Below are 21694 nucleotides of genomic sequence, written 5' to 3' on the forward strand. Positions count from 1 at the left end.
TGGTGAGAAAGATCATTCTTGGATCTATGAGCATGCAGACAAGCAAAAAGTATGGTCAGAAACCAAAAAGTTTCTGTATCAGAATAATTAAGCAGATAAGGGATGGAAGAGATGACTAGAAGGGATATGACAGAGATAACTCAAGAGTGGCACAGCATGAAAAGAGAAAATATCCAATTACTATTCACTTTCTCTGTTTTTTTTTAAACCAAGAAAGTAGTAGTAGTAACAGTCAGCAGCTTTAAAACAACTACTTTATTCACACGACTAATTACGATACTAATAGTGAAAGGATGCTGTGAATATCAAGACTTTAGATTGGCTCAAAAAGAGAAAAACAAGAGTTTCTACATATTTTTCTTAAGAGCTAAGAAACAAAACCAAGAGCTTCCAGGGGGGAACTACCACAACATCTCACTCCATATTCTATCCCTAAGCATCCATTTAATTGGTTACCATTCAAGAATCGAACCTGGGCAAGCTTGGCCCGCAGCCCAGCTCGGCCTCATTGTTCTCTTCTCTTGGAAGCTCAAAGAGGTGAGCAGATTAAAAACTCTTCTGAAGAGCTACATCAGTTTCTCAGGGTCTTGCCTCTGGCCCCTTCTACCAAGCTGCAAAATCTTCCTTAGGCAGAAGGCTGAGGCAGTTCTGTGAGCCTCTCTTCTGTGAATTTTCAGCAATCTTTTTTCTCCCATGGGATGGATGCTTTTAGTTTTACACTGTTTCCCAAATTCTTTGTGTGAGAATTACTTTGAAGTAGCGATCAAATACTGATTTAGTTAAATGAGCGAGCCACAAAAAAAGAAACCATATGCTTTAGAGTATGTTAAAATTCAGTAACTTTTGACTATTTTTAATCAATCATTGCCTTACTTTGTTTTGCCTTCTGAGAACAACAGTACCCTGAAGATTAAAATCAGATATGGAAATACATGGGTAAACGCAGTATTTCTCTTGAGGATGAATAAGAGATTTACAAGTCCCAATAAACATTAGCAAAATACTGTGCAATTCCTTTCTACTTGCCATGGTAACTAAAGGCAACTTCAGGTCTGCACACGTCTTTTTCCCCTCTTATTTTTACTTTTTTAAAATTCTGCTGTATTGTTTATTAAAATGCAAAACAGTATCATTTTGGTTTTACTGATCATACAATGCCTGTTTTGTCCACTTTCATCCCAATCTTATCTTCTGTGCCTGCCAGCTCCCTCCACACAGTGACATTTTTCCCAGAACGCTCCAAGCTGATAGTTCCTTATGTAGAAAAAACGATGCTATAGAGTTGTTAACTGACCTCACTTTAAAAGTTATATTTATACATGCTCAGCATGTATGAAACACCATATTACTCAAGAGAAAAATAAAGTGTTAGTTGCTCAAGATCTAGAGACTGTCCCCAAAACACATCCAATAAGACAAAAGAGCCTAAATTACTCAACTACAAACTCATCTTGCAATCCAACTGGGCAAGGATGAAAGAGTTCAAAAAATAAATATATTTCACCCTTTGGCATCTGGGTCTTCTGATGTTTAATTAAAAGAAAAGGCTAAAGGCTATGTTCTTCTCTGAATGTTAGCACACTGCTGAGATGCCAAAGGGACAGGCACCTTTCAAAATACCTTGCCCCAACAGGAATGTAAAAATCATTTCAATTTAAAATATAACAACCCAAATAAAATTCATTAAACTGCATTTGAAATGCTTCATTGGAAGACAAAACTCTACTTCACCTCCCAGAAATGCATTAGTGGAAAATTTCTTGGTGCAAAACATTAGACGTGTTCTTTCTTGTATCACAACAGAGATGAATACATTATCTTGGGAAACAACAATAGCTCAGCAAATGGCATTAGTGCTGCAGCACGAAGGCAGAGCACCCAAACGTAAGATACCTTCTTTAAGATGTGGCATAAAGACTTAATTCGATCTCACAAATGAAGTCAGAGTTCAGGGAACCTCTGCATTCACTGCTGCTGAGATGCACCTGCAGGGGGCTGTTCCCTCAACTGCTCCTACAAATCTGGTGACCTCAAGGAAATGAGCTCAATCTGGTGTTGAACCCCCCATGCTGTCCCAGCCGCATGATGCAGAACATGTCAAAACACAGCCGTCAACACTAAGAGTTGCTCAAATTACAGCTGCAACCCAACTCCTTGAACCACTCCAGAACTTGCAGAATTACACTTGTGTTGGCAAGAAACACTGCCTGCCTGCCTTCCTGGAGCATGGAGCCCTTCTTCTGCAGCAAGAGAGCTCCTGGCTGCCCTGCTTAACCCGTCCTTACCTGAGGCTCTGGTTCACACAGATTCCTAGAGACACACACTGTGCACTTTAATGCACCTTGAACAAAACGTTTGGGTGCTGCGTATGGAAAGGAGAAGCATCCAAAACCCAATAAAACACCCGTAATAGTTAAGCATATCTTACATATATATAATCAAAGTTCATTTTAGGTTTTATAGCTTACATTACAATAGAGCATTTCAGAGAAGTCTTTGGCAACTCAGGCAATATGACACTCCGCAAACACTGCAGAATTATCTCTAGGGAAATCGTGCAGAACTCTACATACTTGGACGTAATTGTTAGTTACTGGACACTAGCTCCCAGAGAAGTAAAAGTTTGAGTTCCTTCAAGTCTAAACTAGTTATTGGTGTGCTGCTTGTTTTTCCTTTATTTTTATAAGCCATCTAAGCTATGTTTTCACCTACAATATGGAAATTCCAAAGCTAAATCAAAAGGACCTAGCAAACAGGTCCTCATGGCTGGTCTGCATGCAGTAATGTCCAAGTCTCCTCCTCAGTTACAGGATGCAATAAATGTTTCTTTATCATGAACCTTACAGTTTCTCTTAACAGTAAGCAGTACAAAAGACATCAGACTTGTCAAACCACCAACTCCATCACCAAAGCAAGTTTTTTCAAACATCTTTCCTTCAGTATTCCTTCAGGCTTCCCCCGAGTTCATTTACAGTCAGCTGCTCCTTCATACACACCTGTACTTGAACTGGCCATCACAACTCACGTTTATGTTCAATGTACACAACATCTAAAGCTGAAAAGAATGTCTTACGTACACTGGAGCACTTCAGCCTACGCTGTCAGGAAGACCGTCCCACAACCTTTTTGAAGACGTGTAATACAGAAAGAAAGAAGCCTGCAGGACTCTGAGTAAGGTCCTGAAGGAAGATGCAGAAACGTATCGCCTGTAATGGTTTGCTCTGCTCAGTCTGAAAGGAGAGGCAAGAACTGTTAACAAGGGGGCTGGTATCCACGCCCACATTCTATTGATGGGAGAATAATTGTTAACATTCATTATCAAACACCTCGTACCTATCAATATATTTCTTGACTCTATACATAGGAACTCCTGTAGTAAAGACAAACACGGCCTTGGTGTAATCCATCTTGATGAAGACAGCGGTAATACAGAGATACTTTTAGTGACTACAGTCAGCTCCTCACTTGCTCATGAGAAAGCTCAACACTGGGGGCTTGTTTAATGCTGGCTTGTGGTTTGGGGAGCCCTTTTTCTGTGGCTTAAAACCAGCATAAATTGCTCTCCTCAAAAACGATATTAATGGTCAGTCAGCAATAGGCCACGAGAGATCTGGCCAGGATCACAGGGAACTACCCTCGTTGCTGAGAAGAATAAATAAATTCCTGAGCACCAATTTTTCAGCACTGAGCTTAATGTTGCAGAAGGCTATTTTTCTTATTTATGAAGCTGGATATTCTCTGTGTGTTTGGGCTGAAAAAGGAAAGGCAACAATCGATCAGAACTACCAAAGCCTTGTCTGGATAGCTCTTCAGAAAATCAGAGATCTGCTTCAAATTATCAGTTGAAAAGGGTAGGTTTGTATGCAACAGCTACATGCTTGGCAAGGAATTACCCGCAGGTTGGGGTATTCTGGCACTTGAATTTGGACCAGATTTTGCTTTAGGCTGGACATATGCTTGGACTGGCACCGAAACCAAAACCAGAGTTAAACTTGACTGTCACAGAGCACGCAGCATCACAATTTGATGAAATATCTCATGATCCAATATTCTTAGCTAGGAAGTAAATTTAACCCACCTGTATTTTACTACTAGCTTTTTACAATGAAGACTAGATATAATCATTATCACAACACACAAATGTCTGAATGTTGTTTCACTGTTTAGTAATCAAACACATAACAGTGATACAACCTAGTTAGAAGGTTTCACAACCCAACTGCAACCAAGTACGAGGCACACAGTAGCTCACTTCCCACCACAGCTAATTAAAATCTCCACTGCTGTACTGCTTGCTGTATTTTTTTTTTGTTTGTATAATATATATGCTCTAGGCCATAAACCCAGCTATTCCCTTCAGATTCTTTTCATTATGATCTGTGTAAAATCAATAATAAAGGATTGCTTCACAAAGCAAGTACAGACCAGACACCAACCAGAAATATAAATACCCCTTTTTAAAATTACTGCTTGAACTTTGAACTCTCAGACTGAACACCAGCTTCACCCAACAGCAATATACATGTCCTTGCATATATTACTTGTTAACACAGTCTCCACCCCACAAGATTCAGTCAGTATTTCAGCTTATTTCAAGTCAAGAGGCCTGCTGCTTCTGTCCCTTAGTTCAGAACTGAGGTTTTCTACGTTTTAATCCATGCTTACAAAGAAATTAGCTATTTAGGATGTCAGAACATGCTCAATGACATTCTTGCACAGATCAGATTTTGAGTTTAATCTGCACTGAATCTTGAGTGCAAGGCTTCTATAGCGTTCTATTTTTACCACGTTTATCCTTCTGATATGAAATATGCTTTCACACTTTTAGAGATTAAAGTTCCAATGTTTATATTAGCACAAGTGTTTAGGGTAAAACTAGTTTTAAAATCAACAAACTGTGAACCTATTATATTTAGACTCTTTACACCCTTAAAAATAAAAAGACAGCAAACATACAGTATATTATTTCAATAGCTGAGAAAAAAATCTGCTCTTATTAAAATGCATACAAAATGATTGCTATTAAAAACATGTCAGGTTGCATCATCCTTCTCAAGAAAAACACACAAAACCTTAGATTTATGCTTATGAATATACATATGAATGGTCCATTTGTCATTCAGGTCAGCAGTGCAAATCACATGCTTAAAATTAAACATATACAGAAGCTTTCATGAGACCCCTTACATTAGGAAAACCTTATATATAATTATCATTCCACACGCCTATTCCAGGCAAAATCTGACATCAATCTAATCACTTCTCAAACGTATTTATGCAGAATTGTGTAGTTCCACAGTAAAATGCAAATGCAGGACTAAGTTCTTCCTAGTTTTAGAGATGCAGATGCATTTACAGGTTCATTCACTCATTGGCTTTTATTATCTGCCAATTAATCCAAAGGAAGTCTCTCCAAAATCTGGCTCCCCTAAAATGTAGATGGACCTGTTCAGATGGGCATGTACAAATGGACCACATGGTGAAGTCACAACACATGCCATACAGAAGAGACAGAGAACAAATTAGAAAGCAAAAGAAAATATCTATCAGCACTGTTTCTGCACTTATTTCTTTTCTCACACCTTTTTCATTTCCCAGGAAATTCTGTGCTTTCCCATTATTAATCACTTTTCCTTCTATGTTTCCTTATTACCCAACACAAAGAAGAAGAAAAAGCAAATCTCAAAGAGGAAACTGCCACTTATAACCAAACATCAAAAAAAATGATACAGCCATGAACAATTTACTGCTTTTAGGGTACTTCAGCTAGTTAGTTGAAACTATCAGCAGAAGCTATTTTAACCCACTACCCTCATATTAACAACTGCTTCTTTTAGACTATCTTCACTCACAGTACTTCTCAATTTTTTTCCCCTCCATTCAGGGCTAAATGGTGTCAGTAGAAGTTGAATTTGTCTGTAACAAAGCTAAAAAGACAACCATAACACACAAACTTGACTATGCCAAGCCTCCTTGCATTCATTATTCATTACTAAACTAGTCAAAGACACCAGGCAAGAACACGATGCTGAAAAGATTGTATTAAATACTTGCTGCCCACAGTAATTTTATTTACTGCTGATAAACTCCATCATATTAAGGCACTGCAGGTGCCTGCAATTGATTCACAGCAAATGTCTGCTTTCCTAAATTAGTACCGATGCTTCAATAGCATTGACATGAAATATGGTTAGCAGCAGCATGTTAGACCTCTTACACAGACACCAGTCCAGGCAACAAACTTTTCTCTTTAAATATATATGAAATGGTAACAACAACAATAAGGCAGTACATTAAGACCTTAAACAGTATCTATAACTGACTACTGCTCTCAGCAAGAAGATCACCATGGTGCTATGATTTCCAGAGATTTATGTGACAGTTGTCTTGAAAAGATCTTAGGGTCTATGCAGCAATGTATGCCCAAAATAACTGATCTTCTAAGAGTGCTGCTCTCTGGATGGCACCTTCTGTCTCTCAAGACAACATGATATCTGATGAGCAGTATTATTTAGAATATTCAAAGGAGTTGCCAAGAGATTACCCAAGACATTAATGTCTGTTATCTCTACCAAGTTACAGCAGGACTCAGAACACATATGCTGACAGAATACAAATTAAAAAGTTCACTTAATTTGAAAACTGTCAAAGTATACATATGGAGTGTTAGTATGTAATTTTTTTTCATTAAAAATTAATAATGTCAGAAGCAATTCTGTAATAGTCTTCTGCAATAGTATCTCTAAATGAAGTAAACAATGCACATGTTCTGCATTTCTATGGGCTTTCAGAAATAAACTCGGGACCAAGAACTTTACTCATTAAGACTACCCTCAGGAACTCACAGTACTATTCTGTACAGGTAAAGGGACAGGGAGGCATTATTTAGACATTAGTTTCATAAAGCTCTTAAGAATCTGTTTAATTCAATGACCCCAGTGATTTGAATGGTACTTAGTCTTCAATAAAAGCTAATTAAAAAGTATCTTTGTATATAAAGATCATGTAAATATTTCTACCAGACTTCAACAAGAAGTAAAACCGCCAGTATATTTGAAAACTTCTCAAAGACAAAATTACCTAACCTTTTCAAAGCCTAGTATTAGACATGTTTAAAGATCTAGACCTGTACGGACGATTCTGCAAGCATACACTGTAGTTGACAGCACTATATATGACTGAATTAAAGAACTCAGTCCCATTTGGAACAAGTGTTTTCATCTTCTTCCAAATTATTTTGTTGATTTCATGATATTGTTAGTATAGCCAGCAGAGGAAACACTAAGTTTTAGAGCTGTTTGTTGAAATTCTTAAAGAAGAAAAAGTGAGCACCCAATAACACGAAGAACAATTTAGGGGCATCATGAAGTTTTTGGTTTTTTGCTTTTTTTTTTAAACTAGAGGGAACAAAGTGACAATACACAGTCCAAAACACCTCAAAGGTACATGCGTAAGAAAGGTGTGGTCTGATTCAGCTAGTTAGAACATTTAGACTTCCCAAGCCACGGCAGCTGCAATGCTGGTGGCACAAGTAGCATTCTTACTTTTTCAAAACTGCTTAGCTCTGCCAGGCTATAATGTGTTATCAAGTTGCCGTTCTGTTTAATATTTGACTCAACTATTCTCAAGTGTCCAGACCCAGAAATCTTTAATAATCTACAGCTTAGGTTCTTTCCAAATAGTATCTGCATAACAAATCTCCTGTAATTACACTATACAAGAAACCTATAAAGGACAAAAATGTAATTACTGTAAAAAAAATGATACTGAAAACATCACACAGTTACACCAAAAAACATTGCATATTTCATTCAGGCACATAATGGGTCTCCAGAGGAAACATTCACCCGCTTGAGTACACAATCTATAAGCAAGCATTTAATTTTCTTAAGGGTTGCTGCTGCCATGATTCCACAAAAATATCTATTCTATACTAACAAAAACTAAAATCACTTAAATTCTACATTAAACTACAATTGGTTTATGTCTTTTAGAAGAGCAACTCATATTCAATAGAGCTAAACACTGAGCACCAATATAGTAAAGAGTTGAGAATACCCACAACTCTGCAGATCAGAACCCAAGCTTTGTAAGCAACTGTCTCCTTTTCATCACTTCTTTTAATTGCAGAGTACAGTAGGTGTGTCAAGTTAACCAAAAGCCCAGAGGCATTTCATTGTTCAGGCAGAAGTGCAGCACTGCTTCAAGAAAACAAGAAAAAAATAGGCCAGATCTTTGAAATCGCTAACCCAGAAATTGCTTTATACCTTCACTTTAGCAATGAAGCAGGTTGTCAACATTGCATACACTACAATAGCAATCATAATGCAACTTGATGAAGTGAGTTACAGTTTTCTTGCTCTTTTTATTTAATGTTTAACTATTAAAAAGCCATGACACAAACCTGGGTCCACGTGTCTGGAGTTTCTTCTAATTCCATTTGTTCGTTTCTAAATAGCAAAAACACAAATTAAGGATATGAATAAACTTGTTTTCATGAAGGCATATTAAACTCCTTTCATTCCCACAATCTACTAGGCAAAGATGGTTATCTTACGTTATTTCCCCCCACCACCATCACCACAATTATCTTTATCTGGTAGAAATATCATACTTTGAAAATTATTCTTAGCAATACAGAAAGTTTATTCATACATCCTATTTTTTCCTGACACAATGCTCAGAAGATTCTTAGTCCACAGAGGGTTTATTCATATATCAATTTCTTGGATACTAAGCACTTTAAAAAAAAAATCATTTACAAATATGATAATAGAAAAATACACAGTTTGGTAACATCTGACCCAGATAACGTCCACAAACACAGTAGTCGTGAGGCTGCTTCTCCTCTTGTCTTGCTTTAATAAGGTAGAAACTTTCACCGTTTCTACTCTGTACTTCAGGTATGTGGAATTTCCTAGAAAATTCTTAATTTTCTGGGCAAGTACTTAAACATGTTTAGTAACTCCACTCCCTCTTTCTTTTAAATTTGGTTAAGTAGAGCTGCATAAAATCAGAAACACTAACAAGAATAAGACTTTTTTTTTTTAATGATGAGGTTGATTTTTTGATGTTGTTATTGCTGTTGTTTTGTTTTTGTGTGTTTTGTTTTTCTATACACTTTATTCTCCAGGACATATAATATGGGTCCCTGAAAACATCACTGTGAAATAAGGCACATCTATGAACTACTATCTGCTTTTGCAACCTTGTTTTAACTGCTAGCTTGCATGGAGGTTCATGCATTTTTATTTATTTTTTTAATCAAACCAAGCAGGGGAAAGCACATTGCATAACAAAGGGAACAATTAGGTTGCTCCGATTTACTTGCAGTTGATATAAGCTGATGCAGGATGCACAACCAAGGTGAGCCAGAAAGCAGTAACCTGAGGCACAACCAAATTACTAAGCCCTATAGCAAGCTGGTAAAAAGGAAAAGCTTGATTTAAAAACAGCTTTCAGACTCTTGAGTCTTGGGACTTATTTGGTCTTTTGGCCTATACCTCACATTCTAATCAAAGAAAGGATGCACTTTTTTTTTCAGCTGCAGTAGAAAGAAGAAAATTGTGAATTGCTGCTACAAGAAGTGAAGGTAAAGTTAAAAAAATAAATAAATAAATGGCTCAGTCATCTGACTCCACTTTTTAGAAATTGAGGCAGCATTATTTTTCAGGATAAATGCAGATTTGCACCTGAGAGGTAAAGAGAAAAAGCAAATGCAAAGGAAGATGTATTTAACTGAACTGAAAAAATACAGTAATTATGTGACAACACAAGTCAAACATACCAAAGCACCAGATAGAAAATGATGCTCTATACCCTTAAATAAGTTGCAGTACCAACAAACTTAATTACTGGTAGGAAAAAAATCCATCTGTCCCAGAATCATGAATTCTAACTTATACTTAAATTACCTCTTGTTGAAAAATTAAACATTCTTATTTAAGAATGAAAGTAATTCAAACATTTTGGCTCAAATCAATAGCCAATACCAAATCAATAGCTCTCGAAAGGAAGCTGTCTCTTTTCACAAAAGAAGAGATTTCAGAATCACGCTGGGGGTGAGAAGCTTTGGGCCTTGGGGGCTTGGCTACAATTAGTATACATATTTTCTTCATCTGGCCACCTGTGTTCACCTTATTTAGCTTTACATACTTGGCAACATGGCCCACAAGGTGCAGTAAGCAATCTGTTCATGGCTTCCCAGTGCTGTCTGTCAGCTGCAGTACCAGGAGACTTAAGCTAACAGACCATGCCGTAATTTTCATATTTAAAAGTGTCCTTACTTAGCAGGCATCTCTAGACAGCAACATTAAAGACATGGCAGCAGGTGGCTGGAAGTACAGCTGGCGAGACACCGGCTGAGGGAACCGTGAGGCAGGCGGCAGCCATTTCGGGGCATGCAGGCAGGCTGCAGGGCCGCAAGCACTGGCTCTTGTGGTAACACAGCCCCAGCTCTCCTCACTCCGGGCTCCTCCTGGCCATGCTGTCCTCACCCTGACAGACCCCAGGAACCCCAGCAAGCCCAGCTGTAAAGGCTGGTGCTCGCTGCAGCCCCTGGCCTGCTGCAGCCCCCCAGCCCCTGAATGTGCCAGGTGCCGGGGCTCCCCTCCCCAGCAACACTGCAGCAGCTCGAGCGTAGGCGGGCATGAGGGGAGTCAGCCCTGTGTGTGACCAACCATGAACCCTTCTGCGCCAGTCACGTCAGCCATAACATCCTTTCAATTCCGTTACTGATCTTAGAGATAGCACCAAAACACCAGCGTTAATGGAGAAAAAGAACACGCATCCTCATACATTGTTCATAACCAGTGTGTCACTTAAGCAGTTAAATTACCATAAACTTCTGATGTAAAATAGATGCTAGGAACTCTTATACCCTAAGACTTACAGTGCTGCCTTTCTTTTGTCAGAATTGGCTGACACAAAGTAACTGCTACGCCCTTCTGTGCTTCAGTGGAGAGGTACAAGTACCGGCAAGAATATAACCCAGTAAAACTAGCAGCGTTCTTGAATTTAAGTTGAGGTACGCTACATATACCACTGTGTCCATTTTAATGTTCTCTCAAGATGACATAAATTCCACAGCCACTGAATAACTCTGACAAACACATGTTTAAATGAAGAGGCAAAAATTGCCCTGCCAGTTCTTCACTGCCCAGAGGTCTGTGGAGAAGCAGACTTGGACACTAGCACTTCACTGCCGCAGGACTGGCTACTGTTTAAAAAAAAAAAAATAGATTTAATTCCACTGCCAAGTTTGGTCTAGCAACACTGAAAAACTAGACATCAGTCGTGAGGTAAAAGTTGTTTTTTTGTGTGTTTTGTTTTGTTTTTCTGGAACTTTAAAAAAAAAAAAAAAAAAAAAACATATCTCCACCCCTTCCAGTTCTCAGCATTAAGCAATATCAACTGAAACTTGACACACACTTGGAGCACAGTACATTTGTATTTAATAACTACTTTCCACCATTCTAAAGAAATATGTTAGTAAATGCAGAAGAAAGCATTCATGTTCCAACAGCACATGCACAAAGTAAATGTCATCAACAATGCAAAAATCACACGAAAACAAATCCTTACCTCATGTTTCAGGTTCCCGTGCTCTGAAAGGTAAGTAAAAATTGGCATTATTGTCAACTGTGAGTTTATGCTGCTTATGTAGCTTCCTCAGCCCGTGCTGCGCTGCATGCCGAGAAGCACCGCTGCGCCCTGTGCTACCTGAGACCTGCAGCACGCCCGGGCAGCGCCGTGCTCGCCTCGCTCATTGGCTCATTGCACAGGGCTCGCACCCGCCAGCTGCCCGCAGGTACAGGACAGCCTGATCCAACACCCTGCACAAACTTTGCCAACCTCCCGAGCGCACTTGCTAAGTATCAGCTTGTTGGGAACTGAAAGGTACTGCTCTTCATTGCACATAGCGTTTGCACCTCTTCTCACCTGTCTTTTCAGAGTATGCAGAGTTGTAGCAAGATAAGATGTGTATCTTCAGCTGAAACATTTTCTACATTTCTTGTACTTCGGTTTACCCTTGCATTAGTATGCAATGGAATTTAAAGCCTGTGGGTTTTTATGTGCTTTTTTGCTATGCATTTCTTATACTGCTTAAAAATGATATTAAAAAACATAGTCTTGTGGGTGATCAGATGGCATCAAGACAGTAATACTTGCACACACAGAACACCAGACGTAACTACAGAGACAATAAAAGTTGCATTTTTTATATGTATTTTTTCTTTGTGTCTAATCTGATAACCAATACTTCCGTGTACACTAGATGGCTATGGTTCAAGTGCCTTATCAAAGGACAACTGTATTTACCTGTGCGTGTTCTCTAGGACTACACATGCTGCTGAGGAAGAGTACAAACTACCCATGCCCAGTTTTTAGTTTGTCACATTTGAACACTTTTACTGTAATTTTTTGTACTCAGTGAGCCAACATTTGCAATAAATCAAATAAAAAGCTTTAACTGCAGGCTGATTTTGTTCCACCAAAAAAAAAAAAAAAAATTACATGAACCAGTAAAGTGTGGGAAAAAAAACTTTTGGCTTTCTAGCATTTTATGCAAAGATAAGCAGGCATGCCAAGACCCAGCATGCTGGCTGGGGACTCAGGGCCAGGCACGCGAGGCCCAGCCTATTTACCACCAACAGAACTTCTCACGTATCATTTTAGTCATTGTTTCTTCTCATACCGTATGCCAAAGATGCATCTTCCCATCATTCTCAGAAAATATTATCATCATTATACCCTTTCCAAAAGTGTTAATTTGCATTTGAGCAGCAAGCAAACAGAAGAAATATAAGCCAGTCCCAAAGGAGGAAATGCAGGTATGGAGGTTTTCAAAGGAGCCTGAGGGAATTAGTTGCCTAAGTGCTGCTGAAATCAATTCAGTTTTGGTGTTTACTTTCACAGTTTCATATGCCTTTCAGAAATTTTGCCAAAATCTAAATAAAATCACCCTTTTTAATGTTTCATCTCAGTGTTATGTATGACTTCAAAGTAAAGTGATTTTGGTAAGTAGTTTCAGAGGGGAAAAAAACGAACTTCAAACCCAGACTTAAGGGGTCCGTTTTGTTAAGAATGACCTTATTTAGGTCTGAAGATCTCTTATCACAAAGCAGAAACGGACATGTCTTTCTATCCTCCAACAGGAATCAATCAATCTGACTCTTAATAGTTGCTGTTGAGTTGTGGGTTTTCTCCCACTCTAGCAAATATCCCAAACAACTACATGAATGAGCTCCATTTGACGATTTCAGCATCCAAACACTCTTCACAATGAATAATTAAGAAACTCATTAACTTCCAGTATCAATATTCAAGGAATCACTACATAGGAAGGTTATAAATAAACCCAATAATTTGCATAAAATGAGTTTCATGAGAAGTGTATGGGGTTTTTGTTTTGGTACACAGGTTAAAAAAGTAAACTGCTCCATTAACCAAGGCCAGGAGGGCATTTGTCATTAAAGCCTAATGGACAAATTCAAACTCAGAAAAAAACAATAGCAACTCCAAGAAGAGCACTTTCTTTAAGCCGTCTCCACTTCACATTAACCCTTAAAAAGCCTAAAACGTAGCCAACACTGACAGACTGCAATGTGATTAGTTATTTCACTATTAACATGCAAAAAATATATATATCTATTTCCATATAAAGATCTATTAAAAATTAAGGCTTATGCTTGTCTTATTTCAATATTCCTGTAGTTCAGGGCATTTTGTACTGAATTATGTCAATTGCTTCATCAGGAGTTCAATTTTTTTTTTTTCCACAACGTTCCATTAGCACAAGAGCAAAAAAATAAATAAATTTCTATCTGCTTCAATACTGAAGGTGGAAAATAAATGTTTGAGGATATCCACCAGTAGATATTTTACATGTGACAACTTTAATTCAAGTTTCTGCTCATCACCAACATACCTATGAAGTTAAGGAGCAAATGAGTTCTTAGTTACAACAGCAAGGTACTTCTACTACCACGGTTCATCACAATTTTTGGGTTTTGTTTATTCAGTGAAGCCATGATACTACTGGGTCAAATTTGGTAATAGCATTTTAGTTCAAAAACAACAGGAACAACAGCTGGCCTCAATAAGTAAGAAAACTCAGATCAGAAAACAGGTTTAGGCCACTCTCCTCCGGGATGCAACGGAGCTGCTGGATTTGCATGATAACGCAATGGAGAGTGAACAAATTAATCACATTAAATACAAAATGTAGTAAATTATTCAACTTACTATTCTAAATATTTTTTCTAAAAAATATTTTAGAAGTAGGAACTATAAAGTAAACCACCTTAAAAGAGCTGTGGGACTACCTGCAGCTTTCCAGTCACTTAGCCAGACATTGAATAATCAGAAGAAAAGCAAATAGTAACATAGAAATACCATGGTGTTGGCCTCTGCACAACATACCAAGCCCCATAAGTGACTTTTGTTCAGTCAGACGGTTAGTTAAATAACACAGCTCAACCTTTGTTGCAGTTAAACAAGTGGCATAACTCCAGTGAACATTCTGGGACTTGAACATTTACTCATCAATGCTGTTGACATGGTAGGTTTGGAGAATAGCCAGCAATTTTGCAACTGTTGATCAAGCCAGCAACAAGGTAAACAGGGAAAGCTGCTGTTTTCCTTTTAGATGTCAAAAATGCATGTTTTTTATAAATACTCTCTAACATGCTGTAGCAAGAAATTATTACATCAACAATATGGACTGTATTATTGGGCATGCACATTAGCATATGAAAGCAGCCCCACAATTAACCCATTCGTATGGTAATATTTTCTTAAACTTTCTTCATACATTTGAAAAAATACTTCTCCGCGTAAGGAAATGCAGGGGGGTTTCAAATGGAATAGTCCAAAGGAGAAAAAAAATCATGCATGCAATAACTAAAAGTTAATATAAAAATGTCCGGTTAATGTTTTTCTGATCGATTTATGCCCTGATGACAGATGCTTCTAGCATTCCCTGGGAACAGAGGTAGAATGAGAATTTCACGGTTTGGCACTGTATTTAAAATATTCAAATACTTTCAGATTCTAGATCCATCACTGGAGGTTCATCTAATTGAAATATTCAATAGCCTGTGTAACCAGCAAACATTTGCTTGAGAATACTTAATTCAATATAATTGGATGAAGTTGGTAAAATTCCAGTCTGGCAATGGATGTGGACTGTTAATTCTGCTGTTTTAGACTAGGAAATGGACTGAAGTTCTGCACTATTTTCTGGGATATGTGATATAAAGTGTGCCTTTTATAGTGTGCCTATGAACTGATAAATGTGTGCCTTTACTGATGCTTAGTTAACAGTGGTCCCACTCTTAACGATTACCAAATATAAACCCTTCCAACTGGGGGGGGGAGCATCACCATGTACGAATTGTACTCCGCCTTGAAATAAGGCATGGGAGTGCCATTGAGAAACCCGGAGATCTCTATGTCAGCCACTGGAGATAAAACATAGCACATACGCCTATATAAATGACCTTGTAAAAGAAATACATGCATCCATTTCCTAATCCTTATGTTTAAGGATAATGGCTTCATAGAGCCTTCTATCCAAGTCTGTGCAGCCTGAAGGAGTTCACCTGAACATCAGCAACACAGAGGAATAACGGAGAATTTCAAGTCACAGAAAAATGAAGTGATAATGCATAAATATATGAAAATATTTGAGCATGTACAGGGCAGCATTTCAGGGGAAAGGAAGCGAAACAAAAGAAGTGAGCACAGAAAACTTCAATCACCACTGAACATTTAGCACAACATAGACAGGAACAATAACAATAAAAAACAAGGACTAAACGCAGACATCTCATTCTATTTATTAATTCAACTGATTAAGTCTGTATCTTTTATCACTGCAACTTCTTAGTCTGATGAACTAGCCTTCTTTGAAGCAAAACATCTGAAGAACTGGCATATGTTTTTGAATATGGTATAGCATGAAATACAGCAATTTATCTTCAGATTTTGTCAGTGTTTCTCTCGTAAATTTATCATCCTAATCTGACACTTATTAGATTTGTCATTCTAAAGGCTTCATCTGTCTTTGCATGTCTGCCTTTTGAATTTTCAAAAACTGACTTGGAATAAAATACAAAAAGTTTTAATCTACTCATGGGGTGTTCTAAGCATAATTTCAGAAAGCTTAGCAGAAACATCTGCTCAGTGGTCTAAAAAGAGCAATGTTAAACTGTATTAAAAAAGGAAAAACAGTACAGAAGAAAATGCTCTGCAAATGCCTTTATGAAGCCCACCGATATTTTCTGTTTTGGGCTTTTTTTTTTTTTTTTTTTTTTTAATTCTAATCATCTCTTTGCAAATAAAGGTCTAGTAATAAGAGGAATAATAATGAAAATGGTTTGCAGTATGGAAAAAGTTCCACTGATAAAGAGATGATAAATTAAGACTATTCAGTTCAGAAAGGATACTAACACAGATTATGAGAACCTAACTTATCTAGAAGCAGTCGGTAAAAACTTCCACTTACACTTTTCACAAAAAAAGCCGCAAGTTAAATTAAAAAGTTAACAAGGCCAAACATAACCAGGATAAGGTATGTAACCTAGGTGAGGCAGAGGGAAAAGCTTTACAGAGCAAAATGTTTCAAAAACTGAACCACAAACAAATATTTCTAAACAAAAATAGGGAAGCTACCCAAAAACATCACCAAGATGTTTCTAAACAAAAATAGGGAAGCTACCCAAAAACATCACCAAGATGTAAAAGCCCTTAGAACCCCAAAAAGGTAAAAGAAAATAAAACAAGATTAGAAAGTAGCATCATTCCTGGGCACCGTCTAACTCCAAAGAGGATTTGCAATTTTGCTCGTGTCTTGTACTAGAGAACTAGTACTAGGAAATCTGGGAGCCTTTGCATAGAGGAAAAATAGACTGGAAAGAGAAAGAAGTTTACAGAGAGGACCAAGTAGTGTACACCTAGATGTAAGTTGAACATGCAACAAAAAACAACTCATTTGCTTCCAACTTCACTTCAGATTCATACAGCATTATTTTACCAAATATATATGTATTTTAAATAAAATCTAAAGAAAAATTCTGCTCCTTTGAAGTTGTGAAATAGTTTCTTATAGTCGTGAGATACCCTAAATGTTTCATTTGCTTTGTTTGGGTGGGAAGGGGGGTGGGTTTTTTTGTTGTTGTTTGTTTTTATTTTGCCCCAAGCAAATGTACAGTATTACTGAAATATATATGGCAGGAAAACTGCAAGATAACAGACCTTGTGTTATCTTGGGATTTATGGTCATTCTTACCGATTCATGCTGCACCATATGTGTCCACAGATCTTTAGAGAAAAATTGAAAGGTAAGTTGCTGCCTTCCAGGATGCCAGATATCCAATTAAAATAAAAACTACAGAAGTGATTGGAACAGAAGGCGGGAAATAAAGAAAAAAGTAGTAGGGGTGGTTTATACTGGAGAAGATATCTTTCTTGTGAAGGACAGTATGCCTTTGCTTTTACACTCTATTAATTCAAATGTGATTGCTTTAAAATATTTTATCTAAGTTTATTTTTCTCCCATATATTCTTAGGAGATTCTGTGAAAAACCTATCCTCCAGAAAAGAAGAAAAATAGAAAAAAAAATTGAATGAACAATACTCTGGTTGCTTGTATGGTTTTTGGATCTACAAGAGGTGATTTAAAAAAAAAAAAAAAAAAAAAAAAAAAAAAAAAAAACAGACTAGGATAATAACATAGTAGAGTTCCAGTACAGACAGGAAAACAACTAAGATCAAAGTTCATTGGCTGCAGCAGAAGTCAGCATCTGACATCCTAATGGTTTTGTGAAAGGAGGAAGCAGGCAAATAACACACAGTCAAAAACCAAGCAAAAGTCAGGAAGTAACACAAACAGAGGCAAAGACAGAAGCAAGCTCATATAGCTTTGAAAGGAACAAAAAGCTAGAACCAAAAACTTGAAGCAGAAGCTTAGTGAAGGGGAGAAGATAAGGTGATGAGGTAATGATGTAATTCAAACAGCGGGAGAGAGATTATCTCAAAGCATTTTTCAAAGATTATAGATGACAATATCAAAAAAAAATTAAGAGGTTGCAGAAGCCCGTGTGAGATATGCAAGCAATTTCACACAGTTATAAAATGTTCCTGAAAAAAAGAACACATAGGTTTTAGTGAAGCAAGTAGGACAATTTCTGAAAAAGCTTCCCCAAAAGATACAGCTACACTTCGCAGTAATCACAATGTGTTCCAATGCTTTTTCTCTTTCAAACACAAGCAAAAGAAATCCAAATGTATTAATGGTGGGGCAAGATCATATTTGGAGGACACATGTTCTTCCTGCTCCACCAACCCATCAGCTCTAGAAATAATAGGACAACCTGGACAGAGGTAGGAGTCAAAAATGGTACTGTTATGTGACATGGTGTCTGGAGTGCACAGAGTCACTGCCACTGACTGAACAGGTACAGGGAAGGGAAAATGTGCAAATGATGAGCACTAACATTTGGCATTATAAGCGGGAGGTGCTGGAGAATTACAGAAACACTACTGAGCAGAGGAGGAAGGGGTCAAATTTGGAGAAAGCACCCTAACAGGGAGACTGAACAGTAGCTGAAATTGGGACTTTAAGGATTCTCTTGAAGGGCAGAATGAGAATGGCAACTTACTAAAAGAGAAGGGAAAAAAAAAAAAAAAAAAAAAAAAAAGAAAAAGGTCCTTAGATGCTGGCAGTAAGAAGCCAATCACCTTTTTTCTGAATATTGTGAGTGGCCAGAAATGTTGGAAAGCAACGAGATTAAAAAGGATGCTGAGGCAACACAGTTTCAGGAGCTAAGGGTAAAACATCAAAACTTATACACACATCAAGGGAGAACAAGGGATGCTAGACAATATGCCATACACTAAGTGTTACCTGTGAGCCGTCTATGATTAAAACCAGATCTACTTCTTGTTGTATATATAGGACACCAACAAAGAAATTGTGTTTGACCTATAACAGTTCACTCTCTTGTGCTTTTTAACAACTCAGTTTAGTACAAATAAAAGTCCCCATGAATTCTAAATGCAATTCTAATTGTACTTATAAATGGTAGTTTCACAAGCATGTATGTTACAATAAACACAAATTAGGGGTAAATTAAACCTTAATTATATCTAGCAAGTTTTATGTCCTAATTAAAAATGGTATTCTAACAATAAAAATGACTTACCACCTGAATTAGCTCTGCCACAATTGTCTAATCTTCCTAAGCATTCTTTGTGTGCTCCAGCTCCACACTTAGAGCATAAATAGCCTTGATAAAATGTTCCCCTGTAAAATAAAATTAGGTAGTGATACATTAGAAGTGATAAATTCCATGCATAAAGAAGTAAGAGACATGGCAGAAGGCATTAGATGCCATTTGCCTTGTTGCATAATGATAGTCCTTAAAGACCCAAGAACCAGCGACAACAACTGACAAGCAGCTCATCAGCTTTTCGTCACTGCTAGCCATTTCAAAATAACAACCAGAGAGTTCCTCTGAACTACTGATAGAATAACAATCTTCATTCCTATTTAGCCCAAAGCAACCCTGACACAGCACAATTGAAATTGTAGCATTATCTATCCTACCATACAGCTACACTGCTTCATTGCAATGGGAATTCGCTCAGACAACATGAAGAATAGATCCATTTTGGGAAAGCCCTAAGTGCGAATATATGTGTAAGTACTAAGGATTTTATAGGCTCCAACGCAAATATTCTCAACTTTAAAAATGTCCATTAAATAAATACAAAAATAAGCTGTTTGGGTATACTTCGGTTAACATTCAGACCTGCTAAGGAGTAACTTTCCTTACTCTAAATGTTCTCCAATTCCCCTTAATGAATTAAAATCCGAATTTGAGTCTGAGAACACATTTATTTTCAGATTTGTGCGTTGCTTTTCTCCCAGGTACAATCCACAAAAGGGCTAACAGTCTTTTACATGTAACTCTGAGCAATTACATGAGTTCCATCTATTGATGTGTCTGCTTAATCTTCACACTAGACTTGGCTGTCTCCGAGATTATCCTGACCAGTTTGGAGTGATTACACACCCTAGTCTAACATGACATCTTCAGCTTCAAAGGAAAATCAAGTTTCATGTACGGAACACGGGACTGGACAGGTTTAACCTGACTGCAACATACAGCAACTGCTATTTACTACAACAGGTATTAGACTTCAATTAATTGCCTTTATTTTATTAAACTCAGAAGCACATTAATATTTTAAGTATCAGAATACAGACGCTTAGAGACAAATATAAAAATATTTTAATCCACTTTGTTCCGTTTTTGTTTTTTCTTATTGCTACACAGGAATACAAGACTCTACATAAGAGCATAGGACAAAATCATCCATCCCTACAGATGCTTTTAAGGCCGACATTTTATCCCCACTTCAGAAAGATCAGGCACAAAGGTTCAAACCTCACTTCAAGTATTTGCATGCTATTTTGTTTAGCATTTTGAAGATTAAAATGACAATCTCCTTTCAAAAATATTTAGCCATTTTAGGACCACAAACCCAGTACGCTTTCAATACTACTTAGGTACCCAGGAACATGTCTACATATCACGAAATAGCACCTAGGGGTACCTAAGCTATCTTGGAGCAAATTGGCATGCCTGTGCAGAACCGTGCAGGATCATGCAGCCTGTGTCCTGAAAGCAAGACAACCGTTTCTCAGCAACAGCAGCCAGTGCAGGAACAGAGACAATGACTCAACTATTCTGCTTCAAATTCAAAAATTAGGCATGCCATCTCTCAGTTCAGGATGTCCGTAGCAGTCTTCATAGTCACTTAAACCTTATTGCATTGAGCAAAGCATCATCTAAAAAAAATCTCAGAATCCAAGTCAATAAAACTGTTCAGAACAAAGGTTGCTGAAGGGAAAAAAGGCAAGAAGGAACATACATGAGGTTATTGTATTCCTCCACACCTGTGCTTAACAAAAACACAACCTATGCTCTGAACACCCTTTATAAAAGGCTTTGGCTACATTTTAATTTTTTAGCATCAACAATATGCAACATAAGCACCTGAACCGGCCAAGTTTACAGAGCTTTTGCAACTTCAGCTTCCACTATGAAACTTAGGTTCGATATATACATCTGGAGCATTAGACATTCTGTGTTTACAGAAATACAGGTAGCTTAAAGATAGCTCAAGTAATCCATGTGAAACCACAGATGTGCATGTACATGCACGTACTTCATAGGAAAGAAAGAAAACAAGGTTTTTTCAGCTCAAGTTAGTCTTACAAATCCTCGCTCATGGAAGAATTTGTGGTCTACTAGCATTTATTTAGCTTTGTAACATCTGTCTTTAATTTGCCGACTTATTTCTAGTTCAGCAGAGCTTTTGTGAGACAATTATTTTCTGTTTCACAAAGCAATCTCCCCATATCAAACGTTTATAAGCATCGTCATGATCTGCCTTTCTGAAAAAATATTCCATCTGTTCTTGGGACCGATGGCCTACAGCTATGGGGCCCGTGGACCAGCCATGCTGGTCAACACTGTATAAAATGGCCATCGTTTACTCTTACGAGCATGACTTTCTTTAATAAGGGAATTCTTAAAGAAGGTAATTATGACAAAGCAGCCTTCTGACAAATGGGAAATGGGGTAGCACCTTCAGGTTTTGATCTTTGAACAGCACTGCT

General features: G+C 37.6%; 1 protein-coding gene across 3 annotated transcripts in view; it reads right to left on the minus strand.

The window, feature by feature from the left end:
• The window catches only part of VAV3 (vav guanine nucleotide exchange factor 3), a 162470-nt gene that overhangs the window by 45418 nt on the left and 95358 nt on the right, over positions 1-21694 (minus strand). For 2 of the 3 annotated variants that reach the window (XM_084527440.1, XM_084527442.1), the window contains exons 17-19: positions 19209-19309; positions 11584-11606; positions 8405-8450 (exon numbers count right to left, since the gene is read on the minus strand). In XM_084527440.1, the coding sequence (XP_084383566.1) occupies positions 8405-8450; positions 11584-11606; positions 19209-19309 (170 nt within the window). The remainder of the gene's footprint in view (positions 1-8404; positions 8451-11583; positions 11607-19208; positions 19310-21694) is intronic. The other variant, XM_084527441.1, reaches the window with a different exon arrangement.

This window comes from Aythya ferina (assembly GCF_964211825.1).
Source record: "Aythya ferina genome assembly, chromosome: 8".
Lineage (NCBI taxonomy): Eukaryota > Metazoa > Chordata > Aves > Anseriformes > Anatidae > Aythya > Aythya ferina.